Source organism: Diadema antillarum, unplaced genomic scaffold (assembly GCF_040938485.1).
Source record: "Diadema antillarum isolate AM-2024a unplaced genomic scaffold, OU_Dant_1.0 seq00000119_RagTag, whole genome shotgun sequence".
Lineage (NCBI taxonomy): Eukaryota > Metazoa > Echinodermata > Echinoidea > Diadematoida > Diadematidae > Diadema > Diadema antillarum.
Window position 1 is genome coordinate 1,416,655 of NW_027271200.1, and position 19,704 is coordinate 1,436,358.

Sequence of the window (19,704 nt, forward strand, 5' to 3'; positions counted from 1 at the left end):
CACATCACCATGTCCCCGGTGAAGAAATATTAATTGCACTGTATAATGCTCTCGCAGATCTGTCAAACCTGTACCGCCCCACCCTGGCAAAAGGCAGCAAGTGACAAATGCGATATATTTCTTATAAATGAACAAAATAATATTGCGCTGGCGATTCCAATGACATATCTCACAGGATTGATTTCTAAGCCATATTTTTTTTCCAGGAAAATATCACTAAATCGGATTTGAGCAATTTGTCGAACCCCCCCCCCACTAAAGTAGGACAGTATGTGTATTATATGTATATATATATATATATATATATATAGATAGATAGATAAGAGAGTAATCATTTAAGAGGAATTACTTTAATTTACGTTTGAAGACATTTCAAGAGATGTAGTCTGATTTGTTAAGGGGCAAATCATTCTAATAGTAGAGCGGTTAAGCCCTCAAAGTCATGAGAATTGTGCAAAATTTGACTAAAGCATGAAACTTTCACCAGTGTTAGTACATACCATGAGATTCATTTTAAGATCGGGAGGCAAGTCTGATTTGACCTCTGATGACCTCCAGAGGTCAATGAACTTCAAATATCAGAATATTGATGTTTGAAGGCATTTGTGAAAGATAGGCCTAGACGTTGGTTACGCTGCACTAAATATGCATTTGTACTACAATTCTTCTGATTCCACAGGGCATTGACAGGTTTCTACCTTTGACCTCTGATGACCATTAGAGGTCAATGACCTCAAAATACCATAATATTGATCTGTGATGTTATTAGTTAATGATAAACATGGTTAAGATGTACAAAACAAGCATATCTGTTTTACAAGAAATTGTCTTCATATTCCAAAGAGCACAGACAGGGCTCTACCTTTGACCTCTGGTGATCTCTAGAGGATGTACAAAACAAACACAATTGTAGCCCAGATGGCTACTAGCACATGTTTATAATATAAGGATAAAATAGAATAGAATAGAATAGAATAGAATAGAATAGAATAGAATAGAATAGAGAGTAAAAGAAAACAGATCACTGCAGTCGTTTTCCTAGACACCCTGTGACGCCAATATGCTAAGTATTTTCCTCTTCTTGGATTTTTAAAACCGTTTGCTAGTATCTTCCTTCCAGCTGTTCCCTTTTTTTTTCAAACCCCCCTCTCCCAAGAAAATTCTATGGTGAAAGGAATTTATGAGTTTGACATTGGCTACTTTCCTCACTAGTGGTCAGCACTCTGCATCCCCAAAGCCCCGCGCCAAATTACAGGGAATAACGTGATGACGTGTTTTTGCCCTCTGATCCCAAAACATAAATGACCCTCTGAGCTGGAAGGTGGCCCTCCTGTCAGAATGTATCCCTCTATTGTAGCATTTATTGTTTAGTGTAGTGGGTCAAACAGGAACTCCAAAGACAAATTCAGGGACAACGACCCAGAACAACGATGACGTTGGTTGTCATAAGGACACTAATATCCATTTGGTTTATCATTTTGATATACAAGAAACAAAGTCTTTACCAGTGGTTACAGAGAAGAAGTGAATGAAGAAACTAAAAGACGGTGGGCGAATTAATCAGAAATTGAGATGAATCACTAGAAAATTGAATTCTCACAGAAACGAATAGGAGGAGCAAATTGAACATTTTGACCAATAAGGAATTAATTTCTAGTTAACACCACACCCCAATATAAGATTGAGCCAATGAAATGTAGTAATTTAGAGAAAGGAAGTTTGTTACTAAATTAGTTATAAAAAACATGTCTGAGCCGAGAAATCAGTTAGAGTGGCAAGCACAATGGGAGCGGCTTCACACTATATAGTGAAGCAAAGGCTGCAGAGCATTTTGGAACTTTAAGGAACTTTGAGAATAGTTGGAGACCACAGAGATAAAGACAGGAGTTCCCCTTCCTTGGTACATCATGCCCCCTCCAAGTCAATCAACTAATCTTTATCGAAGCTGTGAATGTGATGAGGATCTGACTGTCGTAACTGAATCGGCGAGCAGCAGCACATGAGGAGAAACTGTGCGTCACGATAAGACAAAACTTTGGTTTACGCCAATTTGGAGTGCAATTACAAACTCCAAATAGTCAACTGGTGTCATCGGAGATGTTGAAGCGCCCTGTCAGACTGATACAAAGTGGACAGTGATGGTGACGAAGAGTCTAATGAGAGCGCGACAGCATACCACTCAACGGACGGCCCAGCCACACTGACGAGATCGATAATGACATGCAGACGAGGACCTCATTCGTCGACCGTACCGATGTCGAGATAAGTGACCACACCCACTAGCATCATTTCTCCCTACCAACTAAATCCCTCCATTTCCCATAGAATAAGACGGTATATGAAATGGTCTCAAAAGCCGTAAAGACGTTCCTAAGTGATGAGTGGAATGCTAAACTAAGTTGTGAGGAAAGAAACTGGTTTGTGAAGAAGTTTTTTGTTTCAGACCTACAGGAAGGCAGGTCGTTGGAATGTATATGCCGTTAGTAGCATTGGTGTTATCCATGTAAATGTTATCATTCTAACGCATTTTGCATTTGGTGTTGTGGAACAATATTTAGTTTCTTTTACTTTTGGAATTTTGGTGATAATCGGTGTCTATGTGAGTATTTAACCCCCGACCAGTACAGAGAGAAGGTGATAGACCAATCCAATGTCTATCCGCCTCCGTACAATAATTGGTCGGCGGCTTGGAGAAAGTAGTAAGGAGTTTTAGGGAACTTACACAATAATGACGTTGTCTTCATATATGCCAAAGAGCACAGGCAGGTTTCCACCTTTGACCTCTGATGACCTCGACAGTTAAATGACCTCAAATTATCAGAATACTGATGTTTGACATCATGATTAATGGTAAACATGATGATGTTCTATAGAGAGCATTGGATGGTCCTATTTATTAATCTGGTCTGGTGCATACTGAAAACGGAAAAAGCATAATTAAACTAGATATATCGCTACGGCTACTGATATGCCTCCGCCTTAATGCATGGTTCTCCTAATAGGTCTATAGTACAATGTCTTGACAATGTGTGATGACAGTTTCACACAATTGGCAAAATATTAAAATGACAGGTTTGACACAAATGTGCTGAATGTTCACTTTCCTAGAACTAGGTTCAATTGGATGAATGATTAAAATGTCAGAGTACAGGTATTTGGGGAACTGATGATTTTTACTTGACTTTTGACCCTTTTATAAGTTTATGCATTGAGTAATTTTCAAGGTATTGAGAAAAAGTATAATTTCAGTATCAAATGGGAAAATAGCATTTTCTAAACGTGGTCTTTGACCTTTGACCTCACAGTTCCAAAGAGAATCACTGTTAGGTTGAACATGCATAAATATGTAAGTTTCATGATGATACCTTGACTTACTTTCGAGATATGGAGGAAAAAGTGCAATTTAGCACTTTCACTTGACCTTTTACCTTTTGACCTTTGACCTTTTGGCAAGAAACTTCCCCAAAATATATATTGGGTAATACATGCCATACATCAAGTTTTAGAAAAAAAAACCTTCAGGCATATTGCATTTTAAGGAAAGTAGTGATATTTTGAGGAGTTGACCGTGACCTTTGACCCCCCTGACCTTTGACCCATGACCCCCAACTTCCCTAGATAATCATTGCCCATCAGTACAAGCATATATACTAAGTTCCATGAAGATACCTTGAACCATTTGCGAGATATGGAGAAAAACATGAAATTTCAATTTTTTTTCCACAAAATAACCTGTGACCTTTGACCTTTGACCCTGTGACCTTAAAATCCACACAAAGTATTATCCCCCAAGGATATACCCTCATACCAAGTTTGATGTAAAACCACCACACGGTTCTTGAGATATCGACAAAAACAAAACGGGACGGACGGACGGACGGACGGACGGACGACCCGAAAACATAATGCCTCCGGCCACTTCATTGCGGAGGCATAAAAATCTACCATTGACCCTTGCCAAAAACGCTGCCCCGTAGCCCTACCCCATCCCCACACTTAGAACACACACACATACACATACACACACACACAATTCCACCGCCCCAGTTAAGGTGTACTCTTTAGGAAAACTGAACATGAAATTGTAAAGTGCACATCACCATGTCCCCGGTGAAGAAATATTAATTACACTGTATAATGCTCTCGCAGATCTGTCAAACCTGTATCGCCCCACCCTGGCAAATGGCAGCAAGTGACAAATGCGATTTATTTCTTATAAATGAATAAAATAATATTGCGCTGGCGATTCCAATTACATATCTCACAGGATTGATTTCTAAGCCATATTTTTTTTCCAGGAAAATATCAATAAATCGGATTTGAGCAATTTGTCGAACCCCCCCCCCCCCCTGCTAAAGTAGGACAGTACGTGTATATATGTATATATATATATATATATATATATACAATTGTATAAGAGAGTAATCATTTAAGAGGAATTACTTTAATTTACGTTTGAAGACATTTCAAGAGATGTAGTCTGATTTGTTAAGGGGCAAATCATTCTAATGTTTGCAGTCTTGTAAACATACTTGTATCTTTATCGAAAACTGTTCGAGTACGTGGACGGTGATAAGTAGGCCCCTATGAATCACTCTGTAAAGTAAATTATATATGAACTAAATGGTTTCTTTTGAACATGTGTTGTATTGAACAGTTCTTGGTAATTCTTTTCCAGGCAAAATGTGTAAATTACATGAAAATTCCGATTTAAAAGCATATGATGGGAAATGTAAACAGTATGTGCGAATGCTTCTATGTTTCCTGCTAAACTTATTTGTTAGTGGGGAAAAGAAAAGAAAAGAAAAGAGAAGTCTCGCTCTACGTGACCACGTCTACATATACCACAACGCCTATGGATATCTTTGTTTCACATTGTTAGTGGGGAAAAGAAAAGAAAAGAAAAGAGAAGTCTCGCTTCATGAGAGATGTTCAGATCCCCCTCTACACCACAATGCCTACGAATGTCTAGGCTGAAGGTGCGTTTGATTGTCTTATAGGGCCTATAGAGCACCAACAGTAAGTGCAGATTAATTGGCACGCTATCTTTTGAATAGAAACAATACTTTGTTTCACACAAGATGATAGCAGAAAGACAACTGATAATCATCCGCTCATGTGAAATCAAGCAGAACTTTTTTTTCAAAACATTTCAAGAGGCATCTTGGTGAGTTACAGTCTGTTACACATGCCAATATAATGTGAAAAACAAATTGAAGGCCACGTGCAATACAGCCTCGCATTTTCCGACATCACAAAAACTTTGATCAACACGTTCCATATGTACCCGTGATGGAGAGGGAAAATAATAAACAACAGCATCGCAAGATTGGTGCATTTCTGCCAAGACAACAGACAGGAACTGATTCCACGTAAAATACATAAACATGTATTTGGATTTTTCCATGCATTTTTCCCATATCATTACACACAATCATTATACACGCATACTTGATATGGTGTTCAGCTCACTGTGTGCAGACTGAGCACGACCCGATAATTCAGAACCTCTACCTGAGAAAGGATTGTAGCCTATCCCGCGAATCAAAAAGAAGCTTTCTTATATCATCTTGTGCATCCTGTACTCTATGTGCAATGCACTCATCATAGAGACAAGGTTGCCTTCACCCAAACTGTTTTGAGATATTGCCACTGGAAGACTCTGATGACTGATCGCATTCAGTGGCTGTGCACCTATAAGAACGCTGGGCTGACCTCAGGATGTCTATCCAGTTAAGTCGTGGAGGAGATCCTGGTGTGCCGATCGCGTGCTTCACTGAAGACGCAGATGCTGCCCTGTCTTGAAAGAGATCAAGGGTATAGATCTAGACCAATTTCAGCAGGTTACACTGAATCATCACTTGCTGGCAGAGAGTCTTAACCGGATCATGCAGGTGATATTACCCGCTGTCAGCGTACCCTGATTCACACATTGGATGCAAACCGGATGGCGGCATATTGGAAACAACCAATATTTGGGCATGGGGGCACAACTCTTGGCCAGGCCCAAGTGTTAAGGAGTATCGAGCATAAAGAAGACAATTAGAGTAAATAATAGTTCCACTCCTATTTTGAATTGAGGGTACCTAAAGAGGTCATTAAAAAAATGCCCAAAATTGCCTGACGTAATGACCCAAACTCAATTGGATGACAATAGCAAGTTGCAAGACACAGGGTTGCTTTATGTGGAATGCATGTTATGCCTCACAGTATGTCGCTTTCCAAATGGTCCATGACGTCACTTATATGCTCCAGGACCATGAGTTATTCATCGGAACCATGCAGCCCACGAGCTTGACACTGACCGACACAGGCCCGCCAGCTCGAAACTAGGTAGCATTGCCCATGAGCTTGACACTTATAGCAGGGCTCCACACTAACTTTTATTTTTGGTGGCCCAAAGGCAAACATCCGACATTTTTTGGTGGCCCGATCAGGCCACCAAAGTCTTCATTTCTGAAATTTTGGTGGCCCGATGTGCGTTTTTAGTGGCCCCGGGCCACAGGGCCACCGTTAGTGTCGAGCCCTGCTTATAGTATAGGCAAACCAGGCCCATGAAAGGGTGCGACACATGGGGGGAGGGGGAGGTCCACAAGACCTACACTGAATAGATTAAGCTTTCTGATGTAATACATATATTAATCTCGTGGGCCTTGTTTTCGTCGAGTTCGCGGACCGCTCAGCTTTTGGGCCTATTATATTTGATGTCGAGCTCATTGACCTTGTTCATCTAGTGTTTAGGTCACGGGATGTATGACTCGTGGGCTGCGTAACTCATGTGCTGTACGACTCGGGTTGTTTGGCTTGTGACGTACACCTGATGAGGTGGGCCTGTTGTTTTCTAGTTAGCATCTGTCATCCTTTCATCCAGTTCAAGGGACTTAGTTTGCCATATGCCTTTTTACAAACCATTAAGCATCAACCCAAAATATGGTACTCCTCTCCCCACCTTCCATGTTTAAGCGTACAAATTTTGTCCAGTGCAAATTGGATAATGTTGCACATAATTTCATGCAAGCTAGTCTGCATAACTAACCCTAACATAAATATTATAATTGAGGTCACTGCCATCACTGATGAAGACACGTAAGCTTCATTTCTGAAGTAATTGACCGCTCACATTCCTGAGACCTGTTACTATGAACCAATGCTTTGTGGAATATGCATACATATACTTTGATTATAACGTCAAGGCGTGATTTGTACATGATTAAACATTCAGGATTAAACCAATGAAGCCAAACATCAATATTTGCAGTCCTACACAAATTTTGATATTCTAAAAGTCTGACCTCACATTGTCCTTGGAGGTCAAAGTTGGATATACATAGGGTACCGTAATGGCCAATGTTCTGTGGGATGAGAAGACACTTCTTGTAGCATAAATGCTAATAGCATAATGCATAATAGCACACCAGGTATACAGTTAACCATTGAACATACATCAAATATCAATATTTTGATATTTTGAGGTCATTGACCTGTCACAGTCCTCAGCGGTCAAAGGCAGAGACGTGTAAATAATTTCCCTTGATCTGAGGAATAGGAAAACGATTCAGTTGTAACACAAATGAATGTTTAGGACATCGTTATCATGTTTATCATCAACCAATTGCACCAAATATCAAAATTCTGATAATTTGAGGTGATTGACCTCTGGAGTCATTAGAGGTCAAAGCTAAAAACCTGTCAAGGATCTGCGGAACATTGAGGCAATTCCACTGTTAAAAAACGGTTTTAGTACATCATTGCCGTGTTTATCATTAATCAATGACAAAATATCAATATTCTGATATTTTGAGGTCATTTAACTCTGCAGGTCATCATAGGTCAAAAGTAAACCTGTCAGGGTTCTATGGAACATGAAGACAATTCCACTTTAAGAAAAATGAGTCTTTAGTACATCATTACCATATTTAACATTAATTAATGACGCAAAATATCAATGTTTATCAAATTTTGAGGTCATTGACCTTTGGAGGTAATCAGAGGTCAATTCAGACTTACCTCCCGATCTTAAAATGAATCTTATAACATGTACTAACACTGGTGAAAGTTTCATGCTTTAGTCAAATTTTGCACAATTTTTCGGCTTATCTGCTCTACTAATTTGGCAGCATGCGCAGCTAGGGTTTCTGTAATACCACAACCGTCATTTAGTCTGCAGATGTTTATCCCGCCAGGCAAGGCATCTAAATGATTCAATGTCTTGAGGTTTCGAGCTAGAGTCTCATAGACATCTCTACTTGACTGATTGCTCGCTCTACTTGCATCTCTTAGTGGTTCAGTCTCGGAACGTTCCTGACAAAGAGCGCAAATGTTCCAGTCTATAGGACTTGCCATTGTTGACGTTGTCTTCTTCGAGTCCAGTAATTGATAATGAAGAGAAAGAATGTGAAATAAAGAAATTATTGGAATGACAACAGTAATGCTAGATTCTGTTTCTGTTACGGTCTTTATCTTCTCAGTGCCTTTTACAGAATAACAAGTCTTGCGGAATATTTCAACGTGCTTACTGGTACATCAAATATACCCTACGTCTAGAAGACGTACTGAAAATCATGTGTTTATATAAGTATAGATGGACAAGAACATACATGTAGAATATGTAACAGCGTCAAGAGGAATGAATGTCGCAAGACTATTTTGATGATAAGAAAATCAAAGCATTTCATAGTTATACATTTACAAACTTCATGAAGCAGCTAACAAATAAAAATACAAAATACAAATATAGCTAACATATTATATCAAAAACTTCGAAATTTTGCAGCGTGCAAACTGCCAGTAACTGACCTTATGTCAACCTTTTAGAGACAAAGTTTGTCTTTATCATGATCATTCTCAATTCATTCTGATATCAAACAAATAATGCAGAAATGCAAATGTGTCAGTAGAGATGCATCACGTACAGGGGTATTTTATATGGTGCAACATGCACAAGGCACAAACGACTGCATGTTCCAGGACATTTGTACCCCTATAAGAACAAGCTGCATCTGACTGAAAACGTCACGACCTTAAACCTAAGTATTATTTTCTTTATATAATACGGTTTAATGAACAAATCTCATTTACCTTTATTTGGTAATATCAGTCAACTACATGACGTAGGCGAGTTCCCACGATGACCACGATGTCCGTAGGAATGTATTCCAAATACGGTACACAAGACTTGGACATTGTTTACAATGAATAAGTGATTGAGCGCATTTGTAAGTGATTAAGCGCGCATTTGTAATTTCATTGGGTGCGCACTGCTGGAGTATGTAGGCCTACATTATGACGTCAGTGAACGTGAATGACGGCTTTTTGCTGCACTTTTTTTTTGCACCCCGTGCATGCGGGATCTAATTAAGTCCCGATGTTTGCTTGGGCGGCCATAATGGAATTCAAATGCCGGCCATGTAGGTGGTCAGACACATTTCGATTGACCAATTATTCAAATCGGCACGTTCTAAAGAAATCTGGGCAACAAAATTTACCTCTATTTGCCATTAAGAATTCAAGATAGGGAACTTCAACATTTTCGTCTGGGCGGCCATATTGATATTCAAGATGGCGGCCATGCAGCTTGCCGAACATTTTGAATTCATCCATTATTGAATCCAACATGTTAATACACTTTTGTGTGCTAATGCCAACGCCTCGTCATTTACAATTCAAGATAGGGATTATCAACTGTACTTTGTCTGGGCGGCAATATTGGAATTCAAAATGGCGGCCATGCAGCTTGTCTGGCATGAAAAATTTATCTTTTATTCACTTTTATATGTTCACATACCTTGGAGCACCAAATTTGAGCTCCGTTTGTCATTTAGAACTCAAAATAGGGCTTTTTCAACGTTTCGTCTTGGCGGCCATCTTGGATTTCAAAATGGCGGCCATGAGGTTTGATAGACTTCTAATATCAATCCATTATTGAATTGAGAATGTAGAAATACCCTTCTGTAGCAAATTATCAGTGTACAGGTCACGTGGAACCAAAGATATAGGGATTTCGTCGTTTCGTCATGGCGGCCATATTGGAATTCAAAATGGCGGCCGACCCAGTAGTCAGATCTCTTGGATCCGGCAATTTTTGAAATCAGCGCCCCAAAATACCCCTCTATGCAAAATTTCACAATTTCCGCCGGATGTGAGCAAATTTTTCACATATCTGCCCCACTATTGCGATCTGTAAGCTTGGATAGGAAGCCAAATGAAGAGCATACACTACACAGAGAGCGTATCTATGGTAGCAACAACAATGGAGCATGCACATGTGGACAAAACATTACCGAAACGCTGCGAGACATGTTTCTGAAAGCCGAACTATGTAAATGTGTGAGACGCACTAGCCAATAGCAAGCGAGATGCCGCGCTGTAGCAACACTGGGCACATTGTCATGGCGTTCAAAACAAGATCAAAACTGACAAGAGCGATCTAACATAGGGTGTTTAAAATTCCATTTTTCATAGGAAAACCTTAGTCTTATGCCATGAAATTTAGTGTAGATGTAGAAAACACATCAAAGATTCTATTTCTGCAAAAAACTAAAATCGACAAAGATATTGGTCAAAATCTTTGTACATCGCCTAGCTAGGACAGAATTTGCTTGTGCGACTTTTGCCTGAAACTGTTGTGGCAGGTCACATATGTTCTTGTTATTTTTCTGGGGCAGGGAAGTCTATGGTTTGGTAAAGAGAAACTCGACTGGATGTCAGAGATTTGCATCAAAGCACCTTTCTAGAGGAATGAAGGGTTTGAACTTCAGCACTGAGTTGAAATGATGCAAGCTCTGCTCCAAAATCAGATTTAAGAATGCTTCCCCTGGGTCGACACATATGGCAAGAAGTCAGCCACTAGTGCTGTGAAACAAAAGCTTAAAAGCAAGGCAATAAATGGGACCTATCCCCTCTACAAACCACCACATTAAAATGCCACAGACGTCATGTGTAAACAGACAGTTGGTGGTGATAACAGAGGTAAAGATGATATCGTCTAGATTCTGGAATTATTCTTTTTTCTTTTCCTTTTTTAATGCTTCACCCACAGTAATGGCACATCAAACACTGCATACTTTAGGTGTGTCACAAATTCACATGGTTTACAGCAAATAGCCTATTCAAGAAAATGGAAAGAACAAAATTCCAGACAAAATGTCAGCCTCAGGCAGGACCAACTGTTTAGATTAGAATTGCACAATGGTATGACAGGTTATTTTTATGAGCTACAACATATGCCTGAGAATATTTGAGGAGAGTCATTAAGTAGAAACTAATCCATCTTGATGGCATTCTTCCCTCTGGCAAAGTAGATTTTCACAATAGTGTGCATTACTCTATTTAGACAGGGTGAGAAAAATATAATAATAATAATAATAGACGTTTATAGAGCGCCTTTTCCACTGGATACAAAGCGCTATGACATGTCATCCCTGGTCGCCATAGGAGATAAAATATGTACAAACTACCAGGCAGCGACAGTACAAGTGCAGTGCACATATGTGACCCTGCACCACAAAACAAACACAAAGTCGCCAGACAAGGATTTTTAGTTAAGGACAAATTCTAAAAGGGCAGACTCTAAGCTTTAAAATGTGATGCGCTCCGTCGGAATGAGTCAAAAGTCGCAAAAATTGAAATCGTAGTTATGCCTATATATGAATTTACAGACTCTAAGCTTTACACTGATATGCAATACAACTCATTTCGACATCCCTATAGATCATAAAAACGAATATTAACTACGTTTATGATGTCCGTCCATTTTCTAAATAACGGAGAAAATCGCTCTCAAAGTTCAGGCTATGTTCAAGCTCACACCCTGTTTCTTTCACGGGACGAAACAATACAACAGTCCTGCTTAGCGACGGCGTTTATGCTCCATCGCACGCACTACCGTATAAGGCGATAGCTTGGGTATGTAAGATAATTAACCAATCGCAGGACAGGTCTGTCATTAACGATTGTGACCAATACGGCAGCCCGAATGTAAACTTCGGCGCGTTTGTGTCCGCGCGTGCCGCTGCCGCCGCATGAATGAGTCGGTATGCGTTGTGTGTCGGCTGCGTTGTGGTTTGCCGCACATTTTTAACTCACAAACAATAGGAAACAGTAGAAAGAAAAAAAAGGCACGCAATGCGTCTTACGAGAAGCGTCTTTTAGCGAGGGCGTTCATCGCTTCCATTCTCCTCCCATGTTGTTGTCAATGGAAACTAAAGAGGATGCGTTTAGCAAGTACCAATACCTAAATAGAACCTGAGAACCTATTGTAGGCGGGCACGCAATGCGTCTTACGAGAAGCGTCTTTTAGCGAGGGCGTTCATCGCTTCCATTCTCCTCCCATGTTGTTGTCAATGGAAACTAAAGAGGATGCGTTTAGCAAGTATCAATACCTAAATAGAACCTGAGAACCTATTGTAGGCGGGGGTTCAAAAGACAGCATCAGTAGAAAAAGTCAATGAATTACAAAGTCGTCTTTTGAGATCGTGTTCTTTGCGTGTACTAAAAACCCTCAAATTACGCACATGGTCGTAATGTTGCAGAGCATCAAAGACTGCTTTCGCATCTGTTCTGCTGCATCTGTATACAGCCGTAACATTCTGAATTCCCGCCATATTAGGCACATTTCCTTTATAGGCGTTGCGTGCACAGTAATTATCGCTTATCACGCTTGCCAATGCTGCACATATTATACATATCTGAAGCAAAGGTTGATGTAGGCTTGACAGCTTCACATTGGGTTTACAGTGACTGTATCATATTATTCTCATTCACTTTTGTAATACCATAGCATATATATATATATATAAAAAACATTAACTTGTAGCTTAAGTAGATTTTTTTTTTAACATCACATTTGCAGTTGCAATCTTTCTGCATTTGAGAAGTGGAGTATAGATGATAATACCGACAAATATTCGGAATTAATACTTAGGCCTTCTTCACTTCGTTTTGTATTCACAAACCTTATTAGAAAAAATGATTGCTTGATTACTTTCGGGTAAAGGAACAACCGGAAAGGAACCGCACTTAATTTTCTTGTTAACGAACCTAAGCTAATAGCGAACCATATTTCATTGTATGATTAACGAACCTTCAGAATAATCAATTGTATTACCCCCCCCCCCCCAGAAAAACAAAGCAATTCAATGTCATGCGTTGTCAATAGTGATAAAAGTCCCGTTTTTATTTCGTAGTGTGTCTCAGTACTCCTGTGCTTATTTTTAAGGATGTGCCTCTCTTAATAATTGCGATTGATGTTCAACTATTTCTTTCACGCAAGCTTGAACAAGAAGAAGCTAAAATTCAGGCAAGGAGACGAGTTTTCTTCCACGAGATACAATCATTAAGACATAGGCCTACACCTTGTACATCTATTCCTGAAAGTTGTGTGATTGCTTCTGTGCAAAAGAATTGTGTCCATTACATGAATCAGGCACTATACAAAACGGTTGAAATCTACTGAAAGTCGAACTTCGATTCTTTTTTATTTCATTTCCAATTCAAGCGGGGATAGACCAGAAATTAGTTTGTCATTACTGGCAGGAGACATTACATTTTTCCAGTACATGCTCCGCATTTAAACAGTCGCCACATTTTCGTGGTCAGAATCAGATAATGGACACATGATATATTATAAAAATGAAAATACAAAACAACGAATACGCCATATGTACAAAGATTATGAACTTCAATGAATTAAACTTACCTGTGATATTCTGCATAAAAAACAAGCACGCCGATCAAATAATTTAATAAAATTAATAGCACACATGACAGCGATATCATGCATGGCAGATCAAATCAAGTTCAATTGGTGAGAAAGCTAAATAAAGTTAAAAAGTTGACTTCCTTTCGTTTCTCTTTCAATTCATGAAAACAAAATTACATTGTATATCTATTGAAGAGGATTGTCTCTGTTGCGAACGATCGCCATACATAGCATTGTTAGTCTTCTGGGCAAATCCGAATCCCTAAATACTTTAATTTTTTCTTGATAATGTGATAACCCTGCTTATAACTTTATAAAGGACTCGCAAATTCAAAGTTTCAAACCGTATACTAAAACATTATATTGTACACGGTGTATTTCACAAAACATTTTGAATGCGTTGTGTGTTCATAGCATCAATCTCATTTTCCGTACGTAAAGCGCACAGAAACGTAACCAAACATTACCAAATACAGTGAAATGCATTGTACGGCGTGGTACTATCATTAGAAGTATATCCCATTCCTTTTTACTTTTATTTGCTTGAAGCAGTCGTCAAACCATGTTTCATTTTCGTAGCGACATCATTTAGGAATTAGAATGTGTGAAAATAATCGTTACTCATTTATTTTGCACTACTATTATAGCATTTACATTTTCCAACTTTTATTGACATGCATGATATGTTACTGTATGGTTACGATTACGAATGTTGGTTATGAATTCAAAAGACTGGTTTATCAATCGAACTATAAAGGTAATAGCTGTTTTGAAAGTAGTTCGATACAAGTTCAAAACGCAATCGAAGTCATCGTCATAGGGGGGACTGATTGCTCTAGAAAACTTGTTTAGGCTAGTAAAGATTGCCGTATGCAATCTTGTAGAAAGTTTTGACTTTCATAGGCCATCTTCTGAGTATTTTGAGAAATTATGTAAAAGAATTATTTGTTTTGATTATGTCAAGAATCAGTTTGAACTATGAGAATAAAAAGGCGTGGTTACCCAAACAATGTCGTAGTTCGATTAGACATGATGGGTAAAGTGAATTCATGACTTGACTAATCCTTACTGAATTGATGATCCCTTCTGTAAACCATCAGTTATGTCTTGTAGATGATACCTCTGTAATCGTAGTGAAAATTCTTTTGAGCGATGAGACGAAAACCAACAAACAAAATGCCGTGTATCATCCCTCGAGATTCCAACATTTGGCGTCACCCGACCAACAATAAGTGACAAATCAAATGGAATATTATGTTGTGGGATAGCAGACTGTGTTACGATTTTTAAATGTTTCGAGCAATAGTTTTAAAAAAAAAGAGAAAATGAGGCAAAGTTCAAGAAATTAGAAAAAAGCACGTAAATGCAGGCGATTATGTTTGATAATCAAAGTAAGAGATTACAATCGGCCGTGCGGATGTATATGATTGCCTTATTTACATGTCTGATTTCTGTAAACTATGTTATATTTAAATTTAAGTTCCCTTCCCTCCTTGATAAAAGTTGTGTTGAGTTTTCGCTATAGGCATTTATTAGGAAACGCTTGAAAAACGACAACAAATGCCTACTATACATCAAGAGATGACCTATACATACATGAAACAAAAATTCTGTACGTTCTGATATAATGTAACTGCTTGTTTGTTTGTTTCTTTGTTTGTTTTGAATTACCATGGTCTTTGTCGGGGGAAAGATGAAGAATAGTAGTAGAGTGTATCACTCTCAAATCCGGATGATTACGATAAGTGTGTATTCCCGCCCTTTCTATACAGGTAAGCTTGGTATCCTATTATAAAAGCCTGCATGTGTCACGCAGAAGAACTGATTCCGCGATCACTTTTAACCTTTCATAAAATTCACGTTTTAAGATAGTAACAATAGCTTGTAGGAGATAGAGTAAGTTAGCGTCCCTGAGTGTGGTTCTGAACACAAAAGGGGACTGAAAAATTCTTTTACAAATTAGCAGACATAATGCCGATCCTCCAACACTGTTGCTCCATTCCGTCACTGATTCTGCTATCAATGGCGAAGAAAGAATACTGGTTGCGTGATTATCCACCCCTTGATAGCAGGAAGTTTACCTTTCATTGTTTAAGGCTTCGTTGATGCGGGGTTTACTCGGATACAAAGCGTGAACTGTGTCGTCCGAGTTCTTTCATTCGAAATTCCTCAGAATACGAAATTCAATGGGCAATTAGCGCTGCTACTTCGCAAAGCTGTTAGCCAAATTCTTTGCAGACTAACTCTCACATGTCAGCTACACGCAATACACGACAAACAGCTATCATTACAAACATTCTGATAAAAGACAAAACAAAATGAAGAAGCACACTTTTTGTCCCTTTCTCAAATAGGTTCTACTTCTAAAAAATACACAGATGACAAGAGTCAGAATATCCTCCAAAGGGAATACGAGCTATTTCAGCATTAATAATGTTTGTCTTCCGATTTCTCTCCATGCCGTCACGGCCCAAACCATCATAAGAAATAGGGCAATAAGTTTTATTAACCAGGGAAATAATAGTACGCATTACATACATTTGGCGAATTATCACACGCATTGTCGACTTTATAAAAACGAGAATGATTGACAACTTAGGCCTTACTATATCTCCAGAGATGAACTTTAAACAGCAAGTCACATACCAGGGAACGAAAGTTATGATTATTTGAATGAATTCATTAATGAGGCCAATTAATAACCGTTGTAAAAGTACACACACGCATAAAGAGGTTTCAAGTTCGATATGTGATCATTGTATCAGCTCATAGATAAAGTATCATACATTTTGCGTGATCGTTTGTTGGAATTAATTTTTTTCAGCGCGATGTGTGCGTCACATCAATCACCACTTCATGAAATGGAGTGCATGTATCAAACGAAACTCGCTGGTCATGCAATCAAAAGCCTTGGTCAGCTCACTATTATTGCGTAATTCTAAAGCCCTCGCCGCTTGGCCGCCGACGCCGCCGCGCGCACCATGCTTTGTTTTGTCTTGAATGGGGTCAAGAGCAATGCCTCATTAGCATACACCCTAGCAACGAAGGCGGAGTCTCGATCGGACAAGAACAATAGGTGCGAAACGCAACGCAAAGGCGAGCGTTCGAAAAAAATGTAACCGAAAAAAATTGTCTCAGAAAAACTGTGATTTGGGACACTTTTACTCATTTTTACACGCTGAAATTTTCTGTACAAACAGATAAAACATCAAGGAATCAAAATCCGTCATAAAAAAATTTCGACCCGAGCAGTGCTTCCCCTTCATTTTCGGCTCATTACGGGAAAACTCCCCGTGCGACTTATGACTCATTTTGTCGGAGCGCCACACAAATGATGTATAACTCAATTCAAATGGACACTCCTACCCTATCTAAATATTGGACAGAAAGCGCTCACTCTGGAAAAGTGCGAACCGAGAAAAGAGGCTCCGAAATACAGGGTCTATCTGTCTATTCAAGCGTTTAATCTTTACCAAACCGTGCTAGCCGTACGATGAATGGGACAAAAAACAAGATGTAAACCACTGGAGCACCAACAATGAAGGGACTATCAGATTTAATTGAAATTGAGCATGCTCTATTAAAACATTCTGTCCATGATTAATGCCAACTTTCAAAGCAGTAGTGTTATCCTTTCAAAAGTTATCAGACTTGAAAGTGAAGAGTTTGCAAAGGGTTATCAAGAAATGAGAAGGGACCTCTATACATATACCTGATATCACTACTCTACAAAAAAAAGGGTTGTAGAAAAACTACTGAAAATGCACTTTCCCATTCATTTTATGATCCCAAACTCAAGAATAATGTAGAAGAAAAATGGCTCTTTCAGAAAATATGGAAAACTCAAAATTGACTTGGTTGACCCGTTTCACCTTTCTTGAGTCCTCACATGAAATCAAGGGGTGCGATTTTTTGTTCGTTTTGTGGTGCACGGTCACATATAGGGACATCAAAATAAATAAGTCTTCAAGTTTTGTTTTGAAATGATCAAGAGTTGGTGATGATTTGGGAAGAGGACTAGACAGACAATGAAAGTGAAGTACACGTAGGATAGTAACAAGTCAGGTCAGAACAAGACATCCCTGGACTCACCCTTGCTGTGCCGTGTGCGTATACGTGGTCATATGTGAGTATGACTTTGTCGATGTAATTCGCTGCTCCCCCAGTGCAATTCTCCAGTGAGTTGTCCTCTCCCACTAGTGGTCCACCTGGACCAAGATAACCCCTTTGAGAAGCGGCAAATAAAATCAAAAGAAAGAGCGATTTTCTTGCTTGATCATACATCAGTCTTCGGCTTTAATACAAACTACTATTCTCTGAGCAATTCGAAGTTTAGGGTTCTTAAATGTGGCCCAACTTCCTTCAAGCCTGGACTCGTAGGTCCAAGTCATCCTAAAGAGTGATTATAAGAGCAAAATTTAGACATGCAACTGTGTAGAATTGCTGACATTGCCTATGGAGGTGACTTATAAAATAAACATCAACATGATATTAAAGGGGATGGCTAGTAACTGATCAGTGGGAATTAGTGGGAATGCTGGGGATGATTGTTCCGATCCTTGTGGGATTCATTTAATGTAATGTGCAGTTTAATGTTTCCAGGTTAGCATGCCTGTACAGTGACGGGGCATTACACTGCACATTACTTGAATATGAGACCGTTTTGAAGCAAATAATTTTTGCACAACAATAGATATATAATGTACTCGTACATGAATTCCACAAGAATTGGAACAATCATTCCCCAGCATTCCCACTGATTCCCACTGATTCCCACTGATCAGTTACCAGCCATCCCCTTTAAGATGATGACCAACTCGATTCTAATGCCACATTACACAAGCTTAAAGATTCTCGGGTGAATTAATGACTTGTTCATGTCACACAATATTATTGTACATGTGCACTGGATACAAATAGAGTTTGGTACAACAGCTTTGAGTCAGTCCACTTCAGAAAATAAAAATGGCCGCACCCTGGTATATTACTGACTATTTGATGTCACATTATTGTAATGCACTGCATACAAATAGATTTTGGTACAAGAGCTTTTAGATTATAAAGTCAGTCCACTTAAAAAAAAGAAAAAAATATGCCTTCAACCTGATAAAAGCCCCTAATAGTTTGTACATCAACTGAACTCCAAGATTACACTGTTCCTGAGAAGCCTGTGCTACAGGAAAATAATTTTCAACAACCACTCACTGGGATAATATTGAGGTTTGTTGAAAAAATAGGAAACCAAAATTTTCAGGTGATTTTGATACATGGAAAAAGCAAAATGTGTCTAGATTTGAGAAAAAAAAAATCTGAAATTAGAATTAAATCTACAGAATTTCATGCATGCACTCAAGAAGTGCTTACTTAAAAAAAAAAAAAGAAGAGAAGAAAGGAAAAACCCTGAAATAGAGATGGACCTTACCTCCTACCAGTATCACTATGATGAAGTATTGATTTTACAAAAATGAAAAAAAAAGGAACAATACCCAATAGCTCTACATAGAGGGCAGTATGCCATTGGATATTGTGGTAAATATGCAAGGCTTAATACATTCATCACTCCCACAAAGACAGGTAAATGAAAGACAAACAAGTAGACTGCTAATTAATCAGTTTCTATCAAAACGTCACAACACTCCAACAATTTCCTTTTCTTCAGTCATTTCCATGTCCTAACTTTACACTTTGTGCATGTTATGCCATGCAGCAACTATCTACAGTACATTTGCACAGAAATGTTACATTTTAGGACTAAATATGCATCCAATGTTGAGTTCTGTTTAATCCATAAGAATCCATAAGTTAAAATAAGCAGTGATTCTTTGTTTGTGATATTACTGTCCAATCACAATGTCCCTATGACGTACACGGATCGGCAAAACTCTTGATTTGAAAATGATGCTTACAGGAACAAAATATTTGGATGCAGGGAGTGCATTTCGTTTTTCTTTAATCAATGTGCTCCACTTGCCGTTTGTGATGGTAAACTCAAACCATCTCTTACG

The 19,704-nt window shown here is 38.8% G+C and overlaps 1 protein-coding gene across 1 annotated transcript in view; it reads right to left on the reverse strand.

Moving 5' to 3' along the window:
* LOC139727094 (heparan-alpha-glucosaminide N-acetyltransferase-like) overlaps nt 1-19,704 on the reverse strand; it is a 94,957-nt gene that overhangs the window by 43,506 nt on the left and 31,747 nt on the right. Inside the window, exon 13 of the mRNA XM_071638074.1 lies at nt 17,792-17,924. Coding sequence (XP_071494175.1) covers nt 17,792-17,924 — 133 coding nt within the window. The remainder of the gene's footprint in view (nt 1-17,791; nt 17,925-19,704) is intronic.